General features: G+C 42.0%; 1 protein-coding gene across 2 annotated transcripts in view; it reads right to left on the bottom strand.

The window, feature by feature from the left end:
• Positions 1 to 22,424, bottom strand: part of LOC308559240 (CD302 antigen) — a 119,369-nt gene that overhangs the window by 15,716 nt on the left and 81,229 nt on the right. The window contains exons 1-2 of one of the 2 annotated variants that reach the window (XM_081141735.1): positions 13,329 to 13,461; positions 576 to 686 (exon numbers count right to left, since the gene is read on the bottom strand). In XM_081141735.1, the coding sequence (XP_080997861.1) occupies positions 576 to 686; positions 13,329 to 13,395 (178 nt within the window). In that variant the 5' untranslated portion in view covers positions 13,396 to 13,461. Of the gene's footprint in view, positions 1 to 575; positions 687 to 13,328; positions 13,462 to 22,424 lie in introns of those variants that run through there. The other variant, XM_081141736.1, reaches the window with a different exon arrangement.

The following is a 22,424-nucleotide window of genomic DNA, read 5'->3' as shown; positions in this document are numbered from 1 at the left end:
TCGTCTAGCAAACAGCCTTATTCTCATTTTTCTTTAATGTACACTTCTTTACCACAGTCTTACTTCATGGCCCATGTCACCTGACTTCTGCCACACACATGCCTGAAACAGCACTTTCAGGGCAGAATGACAGTGATTGAGAACTCTGGTCCTAAAGTCAGATGGACCCTGGTTTGAATCCGGGCTCTGCCAGTTATGACCTGTGTGACCTTGAACAAATAACTGAACTAAATTTCTTCTTAATAAAAGGAGGTTAATAATAAACTACTTAATAGGTTTGTTATAATAACTGAAGCCAGTTAAAATATACGATGTGCTTAAGTACAGTGCCTGGCACAGAGCAGGCACGTTAACTAGACACTGCTATCGTTAAGGTTCTGTCACTCTGCTGGGACAGCATTGTGTAACAACTGTCTTCCACCCAATCCCACCGCCTGTGGCTTGTGGATTTTCGAATAAAATTATTGTAAAGACCCAGGTCAAAGTGAGATACAACAAAAGCATTATTTTAAAAGAAATTAGTGAACACTACTGATTTCTGAAAGAAAGAAACGAAAAAAGAACAAACTCCTTACCATGGTCAGTGCACTGATTCCTGACATCCTCTATGCTTTCTACTTTGATGGTTTCTTGAAGAAAAATGTAACAACTGTCTTGGAACTGAATCCAGGTGGATGAAGGACAGTCTATGTGGAAAAAGAGAAACACAGTCAAATAACTTGAAAATAACAATTTCAAGAATTCCTAAAGGATAATAGATATCAGGTTTTCACAGAAAAAAAGGCAATTGCCCTCGTTAATTTAGCAAAAAGGCTTCCAGTCTTTGTTAAAATAAGAAATTGACGATAATAAGAGTGTGATGTGATAGTAATTTATTTTTCTCCATTGCACATGTGGGAAAAGTGAACTGAGCAAATGATTCTCAGAGCAAAGTTCTAAGTCTTTGGGTTGCTTAAGAATTCAGAAGTAAATTATAGTATTATTGCCAAGGCAACAAACTATCCAGGAAGACAATCAGAATTACAAGCTCTTCTTAAGGTTATCTTTGTAGCATGCAGTAACAATTCCAAAAGTCTTAGTTGTATAAAATCTTTTTGTTAAAATTATGCTTCCAAGAACAGAGAAGAAAACAAGTTGCTAGGTCATGAATGTTCAGACAAGTTTTCACATTGCACCGGAAAACGAGATTGATGTTCTTCTGAATGTTCTTAATTTAGCACCTCATCAAAGCAGATTCTTAGAATGGTTCTAGGAAACAGAACCGTCTCTCCTCTACTGCTGTGAGTAGAGTGCATCTCCTTCGTTTCTATCTTGGTCTCTCCTGTTGTTGTTCATTATAAAGGTGTACATTGTTAAGCCTTGGTTCTAGAATTTCTTTATCAGCATTAGAAGTAAAAGTAGGCCTGTAAGAGCTTGGTTTCACTGGCCAGAATGGACAAAGGATAGGAGAAATTTACTGAATTCCAGTGAATAAAGGAGTATAAGGCATTAATCTTCATATTCTTTCGGGTCTATATAGGGAAAACCACTAAGATTTTACATAGTTTTAAGTTCTGTATGTATTATAATTTTAACACAAGTCGAAGAATGCCCCACTACAACGATCAGAACTTAACACTCAGCGATGCTAGTCTAAATTCAATAACTTTGATTTTACTAAGCTCAAAATACGGCAGGAACCATGAGTTGTCCCCAGTACTAGACCTCAGCTTCTCATATAGCACAGAGTACATGACCCCCAAGCTAGATTATTTCCCAGTCTTCTAGTAACTTCTGGATGATGAGGTGTGAGCAGAAGTGAAATGTGTAAAATACATCTTTGAAAGGAAGAAGTGTGCTCCCTGGACCACATTTCCCCTTTCCCACGCTAGAATACAGTTAGCCATCTCTAATCCGTAAACACTGGAGGCGGCCCAGGCATTACAGAGCAACAAGGCGAAGGATCCAAGGCGGAACCAGCACATCACACTCAGGTGGTAACAAGAAAGAAAATAAACTTATATTTGGTTGAATCCACTGTTAATTCAGGTCACTGTCATAGCAGCTGGCTAAACAGCCTACTTAGTACAGTGGGCTACTTAAAATCATGCCGATGTACGAGACCTGAGTTTTTCCCTGGCTGCCTCCTGCTTGCTTCACTTAGTAGTTAAACCACGCAAGGTGCGTTAGCATGAGGGCAGGTGTTCCAAGGCACAGTGTATTCTATGTACAGGTTCTTTCTTTCCTGCTGTTTTGGAAATACTTGCATTATACACATGACCACGTTAGCTTGAACTCGTGGGAATCTAGACCTTTCCCATGATGGTGGGCTGAAGGTAGTTGATTAGGTATGTTTTAGCAACAAGCACTTTCCTTTAGGAAAATGCTCTTAATAAAATATTAAGTAAAAAAAAACAACCACCCCAAACTCTGGCTATAAAATTATGTGTACACTATGATCCCGACATTGAGAAAGCAAGGAAACCCAGAAAGATTCAGGAACTGGAGAGACCAGACACCTTTACAGGAGGAGGGTTCCGGGACGGCTTGAAAACAAGGCCCTCGGCTGAAAGGTGGTATGAGGAGCAGCTAGCCCCTTCCTGAGAAACACCACTCAGCCGTCTCACTTTCGCTGCACATCTCTGCTGCCTTCTTCAAAAGTCTGGCCCTTCCTCAGAACAAAAACTTATTTCTCCAAAGCCACTTCCAGACCATCGAACGTTATTCTCTGTCTGCTCATCCTTTGAGGCCCAGGCCAACCCTGTACCCCACCTTCTCCAAGACATCACCACTGGAATTTATGTTGACTTCCACCTACAATCTCATCACACAGTTTTTGCTCTTCTAAAACACTGTCCAATGGCTGGGTAAAGTACAGGGCTTTGAAGTTGGATAGATTAAGGTTTTAATCTTGGTGGTGAGACCTTGGCCAACTTATTTCCTGTGTGTCCTCAAGGAAAAAAACAACACCTCATTGGATTGCTGTTGTCAACTTTAGGTAGGAAGCTACAAAACTGCACAGCATGGTGCCTAATTCAAGGAAGGCGCTCAAAACAGAGCTTTCATTGTTATGTCTAAGAATGGTACCCTTCCACCCTGGCTGGTGGGGCTCAGTGGGAGCTCTGTCCTGTGCACCGAAAGGTGGCGGGTTTGATTCCATCAGGGCTCATACGGGAGGGAACTTACCGATGTTTCTCTCTCACGTAGATGTTCCTCTCTCTCTCTCTCTCGCTCCTTCCTCTCTCTAAAAGTCAATTTAAAAATAATAAAATAAAATGAAAAAGAATGTTACCCTTTCCCACTAGACAGTGACCCTTCTGACAATAGGGACTTATTAAACTTTGGATCACCAACACCTCATAAAGCTCTTGGACTATCATAAGAATTTAAAATATTTTACAGAATGAATGAATCCTCTCTTCTTCATCCTTAAATAGCTTAAATTTATCATCTTTTCAGCAACTCATACACTCTCTTTCCAGGGTATTCATCTTTTATTTCTAGAAGCGTAAGTTTCTTATATCCTATAATATAAATGAATTGAACATGCTGCCAATTCTAATACTCTTATTGATATACTTTTTAAAAAGTAAACTTTTATTGAAATACACCATACAGTGTATAAGTCATAAATATACAGCTTGGTGAATTTTCATAAACTGGACATACCCATATAATATATCACCGAGATAAAGAAATAGAACATTAATAAAGCATGCAGTATGTACTCTTTTGTGTCTGGCTTCTATGATAAACATTACTTTTAAGAGATTCATTCGTGTTGTAGGGTGTTGTCCTAGGTGGTTCTTTCCCATTGCTATACAGTATTGTATGAACTTATTCATTCTTCTGTTGATGAATATTTGGGTAGTTTCTAGTTGGAGGCCCAGTATCCATGGGTCTCAGCTGAAAGCCTGGGTCTTTGGCAAGTTAAAACTCAAAATTTTGTCCCCTTAGACACCATGAGGCTGCCCAAAACTCTGCTCTACTTTTAGCTGCTTTAAATGTTGGCAATTCTCCCGCAGAGAAAAGTAACACACAGTAGTGGGCTCACCTCAACAAACAGCCTTAGAGCTGCAAATATAATTCTTATGGGATTTTATCTAGGTTTCTAGTTGTCCTTAGTGGCAGCACTAGCCTCCCACTCCTTCACAGTCGGGAGCAGAGTTCCCAGTTTCATACTTCTGAAGAAGCTGTCGGTAACTGTCCATCTAGCCAGCACCCACCCAACTAGCATTTGCTGAGGAACTCCTCTGCGCCAGCTGGAACGGGTAGAGCTAAGGGGTCAGAAAGGGCTACAAGGAGGAACGAGTCCCACACTTAGTGTTCAGTCTGACGGGGAGAGTCAGACGTGTAAGCATGACATATATTATTACAAATGTATGATAGGCAAAATGCTATAAAACTATTGAAGAAAGAACAAATAACCGACAGAGTAAAGGACAGTTCAGAAAGGAGGCAATATTGGAGCTGCAACTCTCAGGATAAATGAGTTTGCCATGTAAAAAAAGTAAAAAGTAAAAAAAAAATCCAGCACAATGACAAGCACCTAGTAAGGAATCAAATACTTGTTGACTGAGTAAATTAGGCAGGTCTCTCCCTCCTCCCCCTTCTCCCACCAGGTAATGTTTTCTGTATGAAAACATAATAGAGAAAACGGTCATTTCCAGAATGAAACTCAAGTCAAAAGTCACAGGGCAGATATTCTGAATTGCAAACTTTGATATTTATTCTTCTTCTATTTCTCCCTGGTTCCTTTTGTTATATTTTCTTTAGCCTTATGGAATTAAAAAAAAAAAAAAACCCACAAAAAACAACAACACTGAAATGGAAACATTTAATGACATTGAAACGCCTTTATAAATCACTGGAAGTTCCTGAACCATGGACTGAGAAATGCTCTCTTGCACTACTTCTAGTCAAAGCTACACGTAGTATTTCTATTGGTAATAAATAAGAATATTTTAAAATGTCAAAAGAAATAAAATATTTTAAAAATAAATAAATTTAAAAATACCGTTTAAATGGAATAAAGCATGACTATTAAGTGCACAAAAAATATTTGACACCAAGTGAGATAAATTTTACAAATTACTTTTGTACATTTGTAGTTTTATGCTTTGTAAATTATAATGAGCTGTGATGTAAAGCATGTACTGATTAAAGTACAGTCCTATTTCAGTGGCAGCTCATGTGTCAATTCTTCATGAAGTGCCCAACCCTCCCCTTCCTGTAGCCTCTGACTCCTCGGAACTTCCACAGGACTTTGCACTAGACTATGTGTGAGAGGCCCTCTCTGTTACAAGGTTTACAGACCTGCTCAGGTTACCCCTCATGACAGAGATCAATTGTGAAGACACACAGGGTAATGATAAAGCTGAAGCTTCTGTCCCAGCACTCAAATGGGCCTCCTAGGGTTCTCATACCAGGTCCCTGCTTTGGGCTGCTGCCCAGCCGAGAGCAGTCAGCTTTGGATTTAGGAAATTCTCCCTATTTCGGTTAGTTGTGGTTAGGGTGGTGAGCATATGACACAAACCATGAGAACCTATGCCTAAGAACCATAGGTAGCCCTTCTTGAAAAAGAGTTTATGTGCCCTGGCCGGGTAGCTCACTTGGTTAGAGCATCGTCCCAATGTGCCAAGGTTGTGGGTTTGACAGTCAGGGCACATACTGGAATCAACCAATGAGTGCATAAATAAGTGGAACAACAAATCAATGCTTCTCTCTCTTCCTCTATCTCTAAAATTAATTAAAAACATATTTTTTAAAAAGGGTAAGTTATGTTACCTTTTGGTGACCTACACACACTCAAACAGCACTGATCAAATCCTGCTCTGTATACCTGTTATCTGATATTTATCCTATTTTCCCAATTGGACTGTTAACTGCATGACAAGAGACCATCTCTTAAATTTAACTTTTCCCCCAATAATAACTATCACAGTGTCTTGTATGTAACCCGAGATAGCATGCAGAGAAGTGGACAGTGCAGGGCTCTGACTAAGCATATTAGGCTGTGGAGAAAAGTCTGGTTCTGACTACATGATCTTGGCTATGTAATGTAAACTTCCTGTTCCCTAAGTTCCTTATTTGTAAAATGGGGATGCTAGCAGTACCTATCTCAGGGGTGTTGTGAAAAAATTGCTGTAGGGGCTACGGATTCCACAGTGAACAAAAAGGAGAAAATTCCTGCTCTCCTGGAACTCATATTCTAGTTGAGGCAGATACACAAAGAGTAAGTAAGCAAAATAATATGTTAGAAAGTGTTTTTTTTTTCCCATTTTTAAAACAGAAATTAAACTTATAAAAAATTTATTTTATTGATTTGAGATAGAGGAAGGGGTGAGGGGGAGACAGAGACACTGATTTGTTGTTCCACTTTTATGCATTCATTGGTTGATTCTTGTATCTGCCCTGACAGGGGATTGAACCTGCAAACTTGGTATATATCAGGATGACGCTCTAACCAACAGAGCTACCCAGGCAGGAGGAGGTTTTTTATATTTAAATGGTATATTAGCAATCTATTGCTAGGTAGCAAATTAGCTGCTTAAATCAACAAAAAACCTTTATTATTTCACACAGTTTCTCTGAGTCAGGAATTCGGAAGCAGCTGCTTAGCTGGGTGGTTCTGGCTTAGGGTGTCTCGTTAAGTTGCAGTCCAGATGTTGGCCAGGGCCACAGCCACCTGAAAAGGGAGCTGGGGCTGGAGGATCAGCCTCCAAGAAGGCTCACTCATGCCGATGGTGAGCTGGTGCTGGCTGTGGGCAGGAAGCCTCAGTTCCTCACCACATGACTTCTCCACTGGGCTGCCCAAGGGTCAAGTGATTCGAATAGAACAAGGTAAAAGTGCAATGTCTTATGATCCAGCTTTGGGACTCACACTCCGTTATTTCCACAACATCCTGTTGGTCATACAGGTCAGCCCTTATCAGCGTGGGGGTGAGCTACATCGAGTCTGAATACTAGGAGGTGAGAATCACTTGGGCATCTTGGAGGCGAGCAACCACAGACACTGATAAACACTAAGGAGAAAAGTTAAAACAGAGAAGCAAGATCCTTAGTGTGGGAGAGGGTTAGGGTTACAGTCCTAGGTGGCTAAGAAAGGTCTCATAATAAAGATGACACAGAAAAAATGACCTGAGTGAGCTGAAGGAAAAAAGCCATGTGGACACCTAGGTCAGAGAGAGGGAACAGCAAAGGTTCCCTCTGAGACGGGAGTGGATATGATGACAATGACGATAATGGTAATTATAGCGAATCAAAGATCATTGTTGAACAATTAAATAAGCAATACATGATAAGGCCAAAAAAAGGAGAAAAAGCTAAAGGCAGAAAGATATAAAAACTGTTGATTCACTTCCTCAAACCTTTCCACTTCCCTCTCCTTGGGCTCATTTCAGCCTCGGCGGGCACTCCAGTCAGCTGGTTCAGCCCTGAGCCCCTCGGCCGTGCCGCGGGTCCGAGCGTCTGCCGGGAGCAGGCCTTAGGCGCTACTCGAGAGATGCAGTTTTACGTGGAGAACAATGTTCGAGTAGAGGCTGGATGCCTCCTGAGAGGAAAGCCGTGAGGTTCGTACACTTCGTGAGAGGAAGGCTAAACGAAGACTTCTCAGTGCTCACTATCCTTGCTATAATCCTGCCTCCCCAAAATATGGCCATAAGTTTTCAATTACAGGTTCTGTAAATATTTTCTATAAAATATATTTCAACAAATATATAGTAGTTTGCTAAAGAAAAAAAATACCATGTCCACAAAGCTCTCTGCAAAGTGCTTTCTGTTACTCTTACTTCTTTGCAGCACTCCCTAAAAGATAGATTGCTGTTAATAATACACTTAGCCCAGGCAGGTTTGGCTCAGCATTGGTGAACTGAAGGGTTGTGGGTTCGATTCCCAGTCAAGGGCACATACCTTGGCTGCAGGTTGGATCCCTGGCTCCTTGGGATGTGTATGTGAGGCAAACAATTCTATCTCACATTTATGTGTTTCTCTCTCTTTCTATCCCCCTTCCTTCCACTTTCTCTAAAAATCAATGGAAAATAAATATCCTTGAGTGAGGATTAACCAAAAAACAAACATCATCACCATCATAATGCACCTAAAAAAGTCTTTATGGATTTTATAACTCTATTGATTTAATTAGTACAGAAATTTAGGAGCCTGATGAAAATTTTAAAAGCTTGTACTTAACATAACTCCAAAAGTTTCCATATAGTTCCTCTGCCTAAAATTACCTTGTACTGAAAGAATAAAATCTTTCACAGAAGTATTTTGCATTACTGGCCAGTGTCACAGGACTCTCTGTTCTCTTATTATTTCTTTTTTTAAACAACCACACAGAATAAGAGGAAGTGATCCCTGGGACATACTTGTTCTGAATGTTAACAAAGGAGAGACAAAGATTGTAACTTTTTTCCTTTGTCAATAATAAGACCTTTGTGCCTGTCCCATTAAGATATGAGCTGCAGCCACTTACCTTCCAACAAGAGCAACTGTGGTGGTGCCAGAGGAAGAACAGGAGCCAATTATCACATTTATTTATGTACGGACGAGGGAGTGGCTGTTCGAAGTCCCTGACTAATCCAGAGCCCAGAGTGCTGGGACGCAAGGACTCCTTGAATCTCGAGGAAATCTAGCTGCTCTGACACTCCATCTCCTCTCCACATCACCCTCCCTACCCAGCTTCCAAGATGTCCACATCCACCGTGGCCCCTCATGAGCCTTCTCAGAAGAGCTGTCATGATATTTATTCATAGAATGGGGGTATCAGTCAGTGTTACTCTGCACCTGTTTCATAGGGCATCACTGGTCCATTTTCTTAGAGAGTCAGTCGCAAGGTTTACCCTCGAAATTTAAAATGACCCACAAAAGGAATGAAATACTTGATATGTATTATAAAAATTGTCAATAACACTTGTAAAATATGTTATAAACATGAGCACATTTTTTAAAAGCTTCTCAAGAATGAAAGAAATCCTGAAATAATACCTAATTGCAATTTCACTTTTTCATTGGAAGAAAAATAAACATTTATTAACATTTAAAAATTTATAAAAACTATAGTGAAATAATTTCCTATGAAACATAACTGTGCCATCCACAGGGTCAGAAAAAGTCACATCAATAGATTAAGATGAGCTGGGCTGGTGTGGCTCAGCAGTTGAGCATCAACCCAGGATCCAGGAGATCGTCCTTCGATCCCTGGTCAGGGCACACACCTGGGTTGCGGGCTCCATCCCCAGTGGGGGGCGTGCAGGAGGCAGCCCATCAATGCCTCTCTCATCATCGATGTTTCTCTCTTTCTCTCTTCCTCTCCCTTCCTTACTCTGAAATCAATAAAGATATATTTTAAAAAAATAGATTAAGATGATTTAATGCTTTGAATTCAACGATGAGTTCATAGCAGAGTAAAATAATTTGAAAGAAATTACAGTCCCATCATCCCCCCTACTTTTAAAATCATTTATCTAAAAACATTTTGTTCTTTTATTATAAAGTGGAATAAAGTACAGAGACACAAATCAAAACAAAACAAAACAAAAAAACTCCACAAGGTAGTCCAGTCTCTGCTATTATGGTGCCTCCTCCTGGTAAGGGGAGTGACAAGCAAGAAAAATGAATAAAGATGCGTTCAGGTAGTAGTAAGTGTTTTGAAGAAAATAAACGTGGGGATGTGACAGAGAATGTGGGGTGTTCAGGGAAGACCTGAGGAGGTGACATATGAAGAGAGATCGGAATGATGTGGGTGAGGGCCGACACGCCAAAGCCTGGGAAAGGGGAGGGTGGTCTGGGTGGAAGAACCAGCAGGTGCCCCGAGCCCCAGGAGTCAGTGTGGATACACAACGGCAGGAAGGATGGGAAGAGGTTACATCAGGAGGCAAGGGTGCCTCACCTAGGGCTTGCGCACTATGGCAATCCAAAATTAGTAACCTACATCTTTACAAACCAGTGTTTTCATATTTTGGGTGTTTCATAAATACCCAGAAGAGAAGTTGCTGGACCGTATGGTAGTTCTATTCTTAATTTTTAAAGGAAACTCCATACTCTTTTCCATAGTGGCTGCACCAGTTTCCATCCCCACCAGCAGTGCAACAGGGTTCCCTTTTCTCCACATCTACACCAACAGGTGTTATTTTTGTCTTTTTGATAACCACCAAACAGGTAAGAATGGCTTTTGATTTGTGGTTTTGATTTGCATCTCCCTATTAACTAGTGATGCTGAACCTCTTTTCATAGGCCTGTGAGCCATCTATAGGTCTGGAAAAATGTCTCTTCAGATCTTCTCCCCACTTTTTAATCTAATTGTTTTTGTTGTTATTGAGCTGTATGAGTTCTTTGCAGCATTATTTACAATAACCAAGATGTGGAAACAACCTAAGTGTCCACTGATAGATGAATGAACCAAGAAGATGTGGTATATATATACAATGGAATACTACTCAGCCATAAAAAAGATGAAATACTGCCATTTGCGACAACACGGATGGATCTTGAGGGTATCATGCTAAGTGAACCAAGTCCGACGGTGAAGGAAAAGCACCATATGATTTCCCTCATACGTGGAACATAAAACAAAAAAGTAACAGCAAAAACCCCCAAAACCAAAACCAAACTAACAACAACAAAAGAACAGATTCACAGACACAGACCACAGAATGGTGATTACCAGAAGGGTAAGGGATGGGGGGAAGGCAAATTGGGTAAATGAGGGCAAATATCTGGTAATGGAAGGAAACTAGACTTTAGGTGGTGAGCACGCAATAGAGTGTACAGACATCAAATTACGATGTTATACACCTGAAATTTATATAATGTTATTAACCAATGCTACCTCAATGAATTTAATTTTAAGTAATTAAGAAATACAAAGAGGACTGCTTCCACAAATAATTAACAACAACAAAAGAAACTTAGTGACCTAGATTCTGACCCATGTGGTAAGAACAGAATGAGGGTTTACTCTGAACATGCTTATATTCACTCATCTTACGCCACCCGAGGGAAATCACTGACCCAGTAAACATATACTGACTACCTACTATGTGCAGAAAGCACCATTACAGAACTTCTTTAAAGGGATACCATAGAATCTTACTCAGGAATTTAACGAATGTTCTGTTCATTGTCATTTTCAAAATTATAACCAATAACTGAGAACATAAGATCATATAATAAACTCCAAAAATACCAGAACAATAACAATGATTTCCATTTTCACATTAAATTCATACTTTACGCAACAATGCCACAGGAACTTTTCTGTTAAGATCTTGCCATTCACCTAAATCTGTGAAAGCCCTGAAAAGCTCATTCTTGACTTAGTTCTAAGCCGAATATGATTCCTGATCTTGTCTGGATGGGAGGTTTGTGAAGTATTATGATGAAAAACATATATAGGCGTTAGCCCTGTATCATCAACATGTGAATGTGTTTCAGAACCACAAATATCCAACACACATCCACATAAAGTGGCACTCATGATGTTTTCTAGTTGCAATTACCCTTCATTTTGTATGAAGAGAACAAAGGAAGGAAACCAAGATTTTCCATGCCTGTACCGGGTACTAGACAGAGGGTTTTCACTTAATGCTCAGTTAGCCCTGTGAGTATTATCTCCATTTTACTAAAGTGAAGTGAGTTGGGTAACTTAATCAAGGCCACACAGTTTGTACCTAACTCCAAAGCTCATGCTCTTTCTAAATCGTTAAAGCCTCCTGACTGAGGGAAGCGGATTAATTAATAGCATTAATTTATTCAACAAGAACTTTTTCTTAAGCTCTTGAAAAGCCTATTTATTGATTTTGGGTGGTGAACACACAATACAATAATCAGATGGTGTATTATAGAACTGTACACTTGAAATCTATATAATTTTATGAACCAATGTCACCCCAATAAATTCAATAAAAATTAAAAAAGAAAAAGAAAGAAAAGCCTATTTAACCATATTGGGCTTATAAAAAAGAAAACTTTCTTAAAATATCTTGTCCTCTATTGCTGATCAAAACAGCTTTTCTCAAAGAGATATCCAAATCTAGAAGTTGATTTTTTTAAAACTTTGACAAGAAAAGTATTTTTTGACTAGCCTGAAGAATGAAGGCCCGGCCACCCAGAGGATGGGTTAAAGGGGCATTTAGATGTCCCTGGCAAACGCGACGAGGGCATGCACAGAGAGGGCAAAGCAGTCGCATCTTCCACAATCTCCACTCCAGCCTTGTCTTAGACAAAACTAATGTGCTCGGTCTGAGCAGTATGAAGACTGGCACGTCTTGCTTCTGCTCCTCCACGGGCATCAGATGACATAACTGGTCATAAATGCCGGTGGGCGAAAGTTTCAGGCAAGGAGTTTGGGTTTGCAAGCAGGTTCTGAGCTGCTGACTCTGCTGAGCTGCCTTCATCACGGGGTTCTTTAAAATATTCCTGCCTGTCAGCAGGCTTCCAGCAAGAACTTACAAAATGTCAATGAAATTCAGGGCAGGAAAAAACATCAAACTCTTGCATAATCATTTTATCCAAACCAACACAAGTATTCACTTAGCTCTTGTTTATTTTGCTCTTTAATTCCTGGAATTGTTCATTCAATAGTGCTTTGGGATGGTAGTCTTTCCCCAGAGTTCAGCCCATCCGCATTTTTGACATGCTCGTACAGGAAATTTTGTTTTTTCTGTGTTTTTTTAAAAAAACCCACATCTTCAACAGCATTGTCTGTTCTCCTCAGGGGTCATTTGGGAAACGGCTGACGGATCGTGTGTCATTTTTCAGATGTCCCTTGTACAACAGCAGACCAGACTAAAGATTTTTAAATCACATGATTTAAGTAAAATCCAAGCTTAGCCTGTTCACGTCCCACTTCGATCCAAAGGCTATTTGGCGGAACAGTCTTCCTATTTCAGCAACTTGAATGCGAACCAACTGGACAAACAACGCGGAGCAAAAGTGGGCCAGCTTCCCCCCCCCGCGCCCGCGCCGCGCCGGGGCGGTCTCCGCACAGCCCCCGCTGCTCCGGGCAGCCCGAGGGGCGCTCAGCGTCCCTCTGCTCCCCGGTCAGTGAGCCCCCTGGGGGCCCCCTACCTCTGGGCGGGGTCTGCGTGGAGGCTCGGACCTCATGCTGGGGAGAGGGTCTCTGGGAAGCTCGGCGGCCCCCTGGCCCCGCGCGCTCTCCGGGAACCCACCGAGCCCGGAGGGGATGGGGGACGACCCGACGGCAGGGCCCCACGTGGGCGCGCGGGGTGGGCGCGCGGGGAGGGAGGGCGGCCCAGTCGGGGTGCAGCCCGCGGACGGGGGGTGCAGGGGGTGGAGAGTCTCGGGGCGCGCGGGCCGAGGAGGGGGCGCGGCGGGGGTGAGTGTACCTGCGGCGGCGGCGGCGGCGAGGCCCAGCAGCGGCAGCAGGACGGCGGGCAGCGCGGCCCCGGGCATGGCTGCGGGTGCGGCGCCCGGCGGCGTGCGGGGGAACTGCGCGGGGCTGCGCCGCCCGGCCCCTCCCACCCCGCGCCCCGGAGGCGGGGGCCGGGCCGCCCAACCGGCCGCGAGCTCCCCGTCTGCTCAAAAATGTGGCAGAAGTCGTACGAAAAATCTCCGTCACCCTGCAGCCACTTCCCTAAGTATTAGCATCGTCTGTAATTCCAGTGCCGCGCGCCAAGCCAGGGAGGAGCGCAGGCCGAATTCCGCCAGTCGTCCCTCTAATGTTCTTCTTCTGCTCTCAAATCCAGTCCAGGATCATACACGGCACTGAAATGTCACGCTCCCTTGGTCTCCTTTAATGTGGAACAGTTCCTCTGTTACCCCCCCCCCCGGGGTCAAAACATTTTATTTGCATACTTAAAACATTGTGCTTTCCAATACTTAAAATCACTTTAAAAAATGGCACTCTGATTAAGCTGCATTTTGCAGCCTGAGGACACCTTGGACCAGCTCAGTTTACTCTGGATCTCGCTGCCGTCCCCCCCAGCTCCCTCCCTTCCCAGCACCAGCAGCAAGCCAGCCCCGCCTTCCCCGCCAGCAGCCGGGCGGGGTCGGGAGGCCCTGCCTTCAGCTCCCGGGCGGGAAAAGGCACACAGCCGCTTTGCACCTTACACACTTACACAGCTGAAAGAAGGGAAACCAGGGGGCGACGCTCGTGGCTGCCGCGGCGCGCATCGGCGGCGCCTCATCACCACTCACCTGCTTGCTTCTCCTGCGCAGCCGTTTCTTTGGAAGGCAGTGGATTTTTCTCTTGTTTCTGTCTTCTTTATTTATTTATTATTGTTGAAAGTATTGCAGATGTCCTCTCCCCCCCATGGATCCCCTCCCCCCGCATCCACCCCCGCCCCTCCCCAGGCGTTCTCCACGCTATTGTCTGTGTCCATAGGTCATGTATATAGGCACCCAAGTTCTTGATTACTCTCCCCCCACCCCACTCCCCACCCCTCTTCCCTCTGAAATCCATCCGACTGCTCCATGCTTCTATGTCTCTGGATCCATCTTGTTCATCAGTTTATTTTGTTCATTAGATTCCACATATGAGTGAGATCATGTGGTACTTGTCTTTCTCTGACTGGCTCATTTCACTTAGCATAATCCTCTCCAGGTAAGTCCTTGCTGTCCCAAAGGATAAGAGATCCCTCCTTTTTACAGCTGCATAGTATTCCATGGTGTGAATGTCCCACGGCTTTTTTATCCACTCAGCTACTGATGGGCACTTGGGCTGTTTCCAGATCTTAGCTATTGTAAATTGCGCTGCTATGAACACAGGGGTGCATAAGTTCTTTCTGGTTGGTGTTTTGGGTTTCTTAGGATATATTCCTAGAAGTGGGATCACTGGGACAAATGGCAGTTCCATTTTTAAATTTTTTGAGGAAACTCCATAGCGTTTCTGTATCAAATTTCTTAATCTCAGCCACATCGGGTTTGTCAGACATGGTTGGAGAGGAAGCTGAGCAAGGTTTGAACGAGAAGAGTCCGAGCTGCTCAGTGACTGAGAGTCCTCCTCTTTATTCTTTGTGTGTCACGATGTCCACAAGTATGCAGAGTACTGGCCAGATGTTTTGTAGAATATCTGTCAGGTCTGGTTTGCCTGATGTTCCCTCTCGAGGGAGATTGGAAGGATGGGATTCAGGTTGTTTTCTTTTGGGTAAGGGTACCATCGGAGTGCCCGGCCCAGGAGGGACTGGATGTTAATGTCTCACATCACTGCTGTTAACTTTGATCACTTGGTTTAGGTGGTGTCTGCCAAGTTTCTCTTTAGGATCTAATGCCCCGAAACCTTTCAAAGGCTCCTCCCAGTGGACTATGTCCCTCAGATAACTTTTCTGTGCCACCAGAGTCTGGATTAAAGTTCTTTAAACTTGGTTTGCACAGTCCTTGGAAGAAACCAACCCTGCGGACACCTTATCTTGAACTTCTAGCTTCCAGAACCACAGGACAATAACTTTCTGTTGTTTAAGTCAAAACCAACCACCACCACCAACAACAACAATAAAACTATGCTTGCTATGATGTCTGTATAAACCACTCAACTATAACTTGAATGGTGAGGGACTCTGGAACTAGACAGCACAATGCACAAGCCGAGGCCACACTGACGGAGCCTCATGTCATTAGCAAAAGAGTCCTCCAAAATTGAGTCTGAACTCAACAATAAAAGTACAACTTGATTAAAAATGTACAAATGATATGAACAGTCACCTCACAGAAGAAGATGTACAGACATAAATAAGCATCTGAAAAGACACTCAACATCCTATATCACCAGAGAGTTGCGAATTAAAACAAAAATGAGATACCGCTACACACCTATTACAATGACCAAAATCTGGAACTCTGACAACACGAAATGGCGTGAAGATGTGGAGCGAGAGGAGCTCCCATTCTTTGCTGGTGGGAATGCAAAGTAGTACAGCAGCTTTGGAAGACAGTTTTGCAGCTTCTTACAAAACTAAATATACTCTTACCGTGGATCCAGCAATTGTGCTCCTTAGTATTTACATAAACAGGTTGAAAACTTACATATACACAAAAGCCTACACAAAGAAATTTATAGCAGCTTTATTCATAATTGCCAAACTAGAAAGCAACCGAGAGGCCCTTCAGCAAGTGAATGAATAAAGAAACTGTGGTACATCCATACAACGTAACTGTTCAGTGCTTAAAAGGAATAAGCTACTAGGTCATGAAAAGACATGGAGGAACCTTAAATATGTATTGCTAAGTGAAAGAGGCCACTCTTAAAAGGCTACATACTGTATGATTCCAACTATATGATATTTTGGAACAAGGCCAAACTATGGCAACAGTAAAAAGATCAGTGGTTGTCAGGGGTTGGTGGGGTTGGGGATGGGAGAGCAGGACAGGAAGGGTGGACACAGAGGATGTCTAGGGCAGGAACACTATTCTGTATGATACTGTGATGGTTGATGCATATCATTACGCATTTGTCAAAACCCATTGGCTGTGCAACACAAAGATGAACCCTAATGTAATCTGTGGATTTTCGTTAATACTGTATCAATATTGGGTCATCAATTTTAACCATCAATCAAATGGTAGTATACCAGTGCAGGATGCTAATAACAGAGGAAAAGAGGGGAGAGGTAAGGAAGTATATAGGATCTCGCTACATTTCCTGCTCAAAATTTTTATAAACCAAAAACTGCCCAGCTGGTGTGGCTCAGCGTTTGAGCACTGATCTATGATCCAGGAGATCTTGGTTCGATTCCCGTCAGGGCACATGCCCGGGTTGTGGGCTCGATCCCCAGTGGGGGCGTGCAGGAGGCAGCCGATCAATGACTCTCTCATCACTGACGTTTCTCTCTCTCTCTCTCTGTCCCTTCCTCTTCCTGAAATCAATAAAGATATATTAAAAACAACAACAACAAAAAACCCCACTGATTTTATAAAAAGTTAAAGTATATTCTAAAAAAATCAAGTCTAACCCTTTCTATGCCTGTGCAGTCCAGTCTGAAATGGAGTGATTACACGAAGGAAGTCTGACCAGTGGGGTCTGTAAGGTGAGTCATAGAGTGTCAGAAATGATAGGGACCATTTTCATTTACTGATAAAGAAACTGAGGCCCAAAGAAGGGACATGATTGAGCCATGGGCACACAGGGAATGCCAAAAATGAACCAGAGCCCACACCTTCTGCTGAACTCTCCCACCCACGTCAGGTTCAGCCCCTTTGCCAAAGTATCAAGATCTTGCTCAATTTATTTATTTTCATTCTTCCTCTCAGGCTATCTATAAGGGGTTTATATACTAGATCCATATCTGAAGTGAATCTTTCCAAAGTTACACTATGTTTATATATTCAAACATCCTATTCTGGATTCTTCTGTCTTGCTAAGTACACAAGTAAAATGAACAGTTCTATGTGATTGTGTGACGAAAAATTCTCTTCCTCCCCCACCGTAGGCACCAAAGTATACTTTTATCTATGTGGATTACTTTGCATTAATTTTCAAATAATGGCTAGGTTTACAAAGAATTGGCATCCTAATAAATCAATTTACTTTAAGCAAATAACCCATTTCAACAGTATTTTGTTTCTAACTCACTTGAACTGAAAAAAGGTATTTTTTCCACTGTTAGCCATGGTGCAGACTTCATTTTTTAGGCTAACATGACCAAATAGTCTACTTACTGCTACTGCATGGAATAATGTGGTATTTTATGAAAATCTCTCAATATGATGTCCTACTTTCCAACCACACCACATACCTTTTACTTTTCTGTTTCTTTCTCTCCAGCTTCTCTCTTCTTTGACCACATTCCAGATTCCAGTCCCTTAACTTCATTTTCCCCAGGCATTTATTTCTCTCTTCTCCACCCGGCTTGGATACCATGCCCTCTCCTATTTCTCTGTGAGATCTACCTTGTCAATTCTGAACCTGGGGTCTCTTCTTTCTTTTTCTTTTTAAAAAGAAAATTGTTTTTCCAGCTCTATTGAGGTATAATTGGCATACCATTGTGTAAGTTTAAGATGTACAACATGTTTATTTGATACACTTATCTATCATAAAATGACTGGGACCGTTAGCTAACACTTCTATCCTGTCACATAATTACTATTTCTTTTTGTGGTGAAAACATTTAAGATTTTCTCTCTTAGCAACTTTCAAGCACATAGTGAAGTATTGTTAGCTATAATCACCAGACTGTATATTAAATCCCCAGAACGTATTCATCTTATCACTGGAAGTTTGTATCCTTTGTCCAACATCTCTCCATTTCCTCCACCCCCAGCCACTGGTAACCACCACTCTACTCTGTTTCTGAGTTCAGCTCTTTTAGATTCCGCGTATAAGTGAGATCATGTGGTGTTTGTCTTCCTCTGTCTGAATTATCTCACTTAGCACAATGCCCTTGGTTCACCTATGTTGTCACAAATGGCAGAGTTTCCTACTTTCTAGTGGCTGAATAATATTCAGTTGTATATATGTACCACATCTTCTTTATCTGTTCATCCCTTAACAGACACAGGACACAGGTTGTTTCCATATCTTGGCTGTTATAAATAATCCTGCAATGAACTCAGGAGTGTGGTTGACTCTTGGAGATCTTATTTCCATTTCTTTTGGCTCCAGAAGTGGGATTGCTGGATCATATGGTAGTTCTATTTTTAATTTTTTGACGATGAATTCTCTTCTTCACATCTCTTTTTCTCAACTTGACTGAAGTAACTGAGCACAGGTAATCTATCATTTCTCCTGATAGTTGTCACTACAAATATATGGCCTTTAATTGCACCTGGGCCCTGCATGCCTTTTCTACAGCCCTTCTATTTTGTCTTGGCCACTGTCCTCTCCCATTCCCCTTATTGGGTATTTCAATTTTTTATTGCTCTCCTCAGGCTGAGACCCCACTTGCTACTCACCTTTCTCAGGTGTAGACAAACATTTTCCAATACTCACCTGCTCTCCCCCCTCTTTCACGCAGCCTTCCTGTGGGGACCTCAGAGAGGCAGGCATTCTTCCTCCCTCCCACCCAAACCTAGCTCCGCTTCCTGTGGGCTTAGAACTGTCCCTCTCGTCCCATCGTCTCCAAGACCTTCCTGCATTAGTGACTCCTGCTCTCTCCCCTGCACCTTTTCTCTGCTCACTGTTTTTGTTTTGTTTGTTCCCTTCAGCTTCTAAAGTTGTAAACTCCTTTCCCCTCTCCTTTGGAAAGAAAACTCACCCTCCTGCTCCCTCTAGCTGTGGCCCGATCCCTCTCCTTCCTGTCCCCATCATACTTCTCAAGACTTCACGGTCCCCATATCCTGATTTCCCTTCACTTTTTAGCTCAGTCCCATCTGGGTTCTGGCCTTGCCACTCTGCTGCATTTCCATTGGCTAAGCTCGCCAACGTTTTCATAATTCTTAGAGTCAGTTTTATCCGTTTCCTCTCTTGGTTTAGCAATTAGAGCAATATTGACTTGATCTTACATTGTATTAAAGGGGTGTTTGGCCAAGGAACCAAAACCTTAGGACTTCTCAGGATGGGTCGTCAGTCCGTGCGAGGTCCCTGGGGAGGGTCCCTGGGCTGGGCATTGCTGAGCTACCCTTTGGCCTGAGATAGCAAGGCCTAGATAACTTTAGAGCAAAATCGGAGGAAGAGTCCTCCTCTGTGCACTTCACCTCCCCTGGGACCCGGGTGGGGAAAATGGGATGAAGAGGAACGGCTGTCCAGGAGGACCAGCATCGAGGCTGGTGCAGATAGTCCAGGGGGGGAAAAAATGACAGAGGCCCGAACTAAGACAGTTACCGATGGAGACGGCCGCTGTGGGAAGTCTGAGTAGAACCAGCAGGATGATCGGAGGGAGAGGGAGAGGGAGAGGGCTTGAGGGTGGCTCCTGCGCTTCTCGCTTGGTAGACAGGGGTATGGTGTCTTCATATTAATGCAGAGAGAATATAAGGAGAAAACTGGTTGGGGAAATAGGAAAAACGTTTCTAACATTCTGCTTGTGGTTTAGTTTGGAAAAAAGAGAAATACATGTGCAGTAAATTTGTCGAGCTGTAGATATTGGGAGACTGTTTTAATATAGAATATACAGGGAATTAGATAAACTTTGTTCAGATCATGAGGTCTCGTAGAAAAAAAATGTCTTTGAGATCTAGTTAAAATTTGTCTTAAGCAAGATAAAAGAGGTGAACTTATAACAATTAGATCTTCATTTCTCCAAGAAGGTTTTAGGACTGAAGGGACCTAAGATAAAGGAACCTGAATCTCCGACTTTCCCTAGCGTAACCCCCCTGTGGGGTCAGGATTGGGGGTCACACGCAGGGGAGAATTCCCAGAGTGCAAGTGTCCCGCCCCGGGGTCCGGGAGGGGAACGCGCTGTGTGGGGTGGGGAGACGTGAGGGGCGATGCAAGAGGGCCATCACTGGTATCACTTCTGAATTCGTCTCCTACACCCGATGCTTAGGTCTATTTGCTTACTTCTTTTAGGTGCCTGGCATTGGGAGATTAATTTTGTCAGACCGCTTGTGGGCACTGGATTAGCTAGGGAAGGCTGGAGAAGGCTGCCTTCCATGCTCCTGGGACCTCTGAACAGAGGAAGCAGGAGGGGACCACCAGATGGGCAGGTGTGGCCATGCTGAGGAGGACTGTCACGTGGACTGTCCACTGGGAGTTGGGAATATGAACGTGGAACTAGATCTCTGAACTACTGACTTAACGTGGCTGACAAACGCCTTGGGGTGGGAGGCACTGGGCAGGATCTCCTACGGGGAGCACAAAGAATGAGAAGCTCCTGGATCATCAATGGAATTTCTGCTCATCCGACAGTTAAAAGACAGGACGATTCAGATGAAATCTGAAAAAGAGACTAAAATCAAACATTCAGAAATGTACGAATGATTATATTTATTCTTTAAAAAATGCACACAGAGTCTCTGGGAGGCCTTGCTTTACAACAGCCGGTCTCTTTATTTCTTGTCTCACTGTATACCTAACATAGGAAAGCCCCATCCAGAGATATTTTTTTCCAAACAAGGATCAACAACGCTTTTACTTAAAAAATAAGACAACTTTGTTGCACATCACTACTCTATATGGCTGAATTTTTCACATCAAGTTGGTTTAGTTCTTTGAAGAAAGGCTTAATGACTAAAACTGTACAGATAATTGGGCAAGAGAACTAGTCCAACAAATTTAATAAAAAATATTTAAGAACAATTATACTACAGTTTTAGATTATACTAAAACTGTCTTAGATAATTATTTACAACTTTATCATAGTATAAAAACTCTAAATCTTAAAATAAATTTATGGATTTTATACAAAAATATTCTAAAGTACAAATATAAGTTAAACACTGAATAAAACATTTACCAGGTCCAGTGGAAGTTATCATTAAGAATATATTCTAGGTGGTAAAATGTAAAGCTATAACCACAAAACAGTGTTTCCTTAATCATTTATAATTTTAAATATTTTAGTAGTAATCACAAAGTTTAGAGTTTCATTGTATAATTTGCATTTTTACAAATATAAGATATACAATTTCCTTCACAGACCACTTATCTTTAGCTCACGTAAAAAAGTCAATAAAGTAATAAAAATCTGTTAGTCAAAAGTTGGCATGCCCTGTAAAGTATATAAATTGTAAAATTTTCAAAACTCTGATTCCCGTTAAAAAAAAATAAAAATAAAAAACAACCAAAAAACCACATCGCTACAGGGTATCTAATCCATCTAGCAACAATGTTCTCACACTTTAGAAAAATATTAAGTACTAAATCTTCTTTAAAAGCCACTGTTTTATGAATAAGTATGAACAGAACAAAACTTTCACATTTAAATAATTCTGGTATAAAATATATTTGGCATAGTATAAGAAACATCTTGTCAGGGGGTACTATTTTGCTGTGTAAAAAATAAGTATGCCTCTTGTTTAATAATTTCCCTCAAATGCTACAAATGACATTTTAAGACAATGTGGATATTACTTACAGTTCTGTTTTCACCTTGAGGTACTAATTTTGCATTTGGCCAGATGTTCATAAAATTTAAAAGGGATATGTGTGACCTAGTAATATGCCAATTTAAATTTTCTGAGACATTGTGTTAAAATGTCATTAACAATGTCATGGACAATGTGGTTGGTAACTAGAATAAATGCACATTAAAATTATTGCCCTATGAACAATTTGGACTTTAGTTTCAGTTTTAGCTTCAGTTCCTTTCCATTCTATCAAGTAGAGTTATAAGCATGGCATTTCTGAGTAATTAAATGTAGATACCAGAATAGCAACTAAACTGAAAAAGTACTTGAGACTTGTACTTTGGAACAGAGTAAATACTGACACTGAAAACATTTAAAATGGCTCATTTTCCCTAACACCTTAGTGCAAATTAGCAAACTTTTAGAAGGATTTAGTCATGGAAAGAAGGGAGCATAATCTCATCTTCATTCACGCCTTGTTCATATCGAACCGAAGAGAAGCCGGCCCAGGACGAACGGTTCCTCTGGAAGAGGACCCAGATCAG

This window comes from Miniopterus schreibersii (assembly GCF_964146895.1).
Source record: "Miniopterus schreibersii genome assembly, chromosome: 7".
In the NCBI taxonomy this organism is placed as follows: Eukaryota; Metazoa; Chordata; class Mammalia; order Chiroptera; family Miniopteridae; genus Miniopterus; species Miniopterus schreibersii.
Note: the sequence above shows the minus strand (reverse complement) of the source record. Positions and strands in the feature narration are given on the sequence as shown.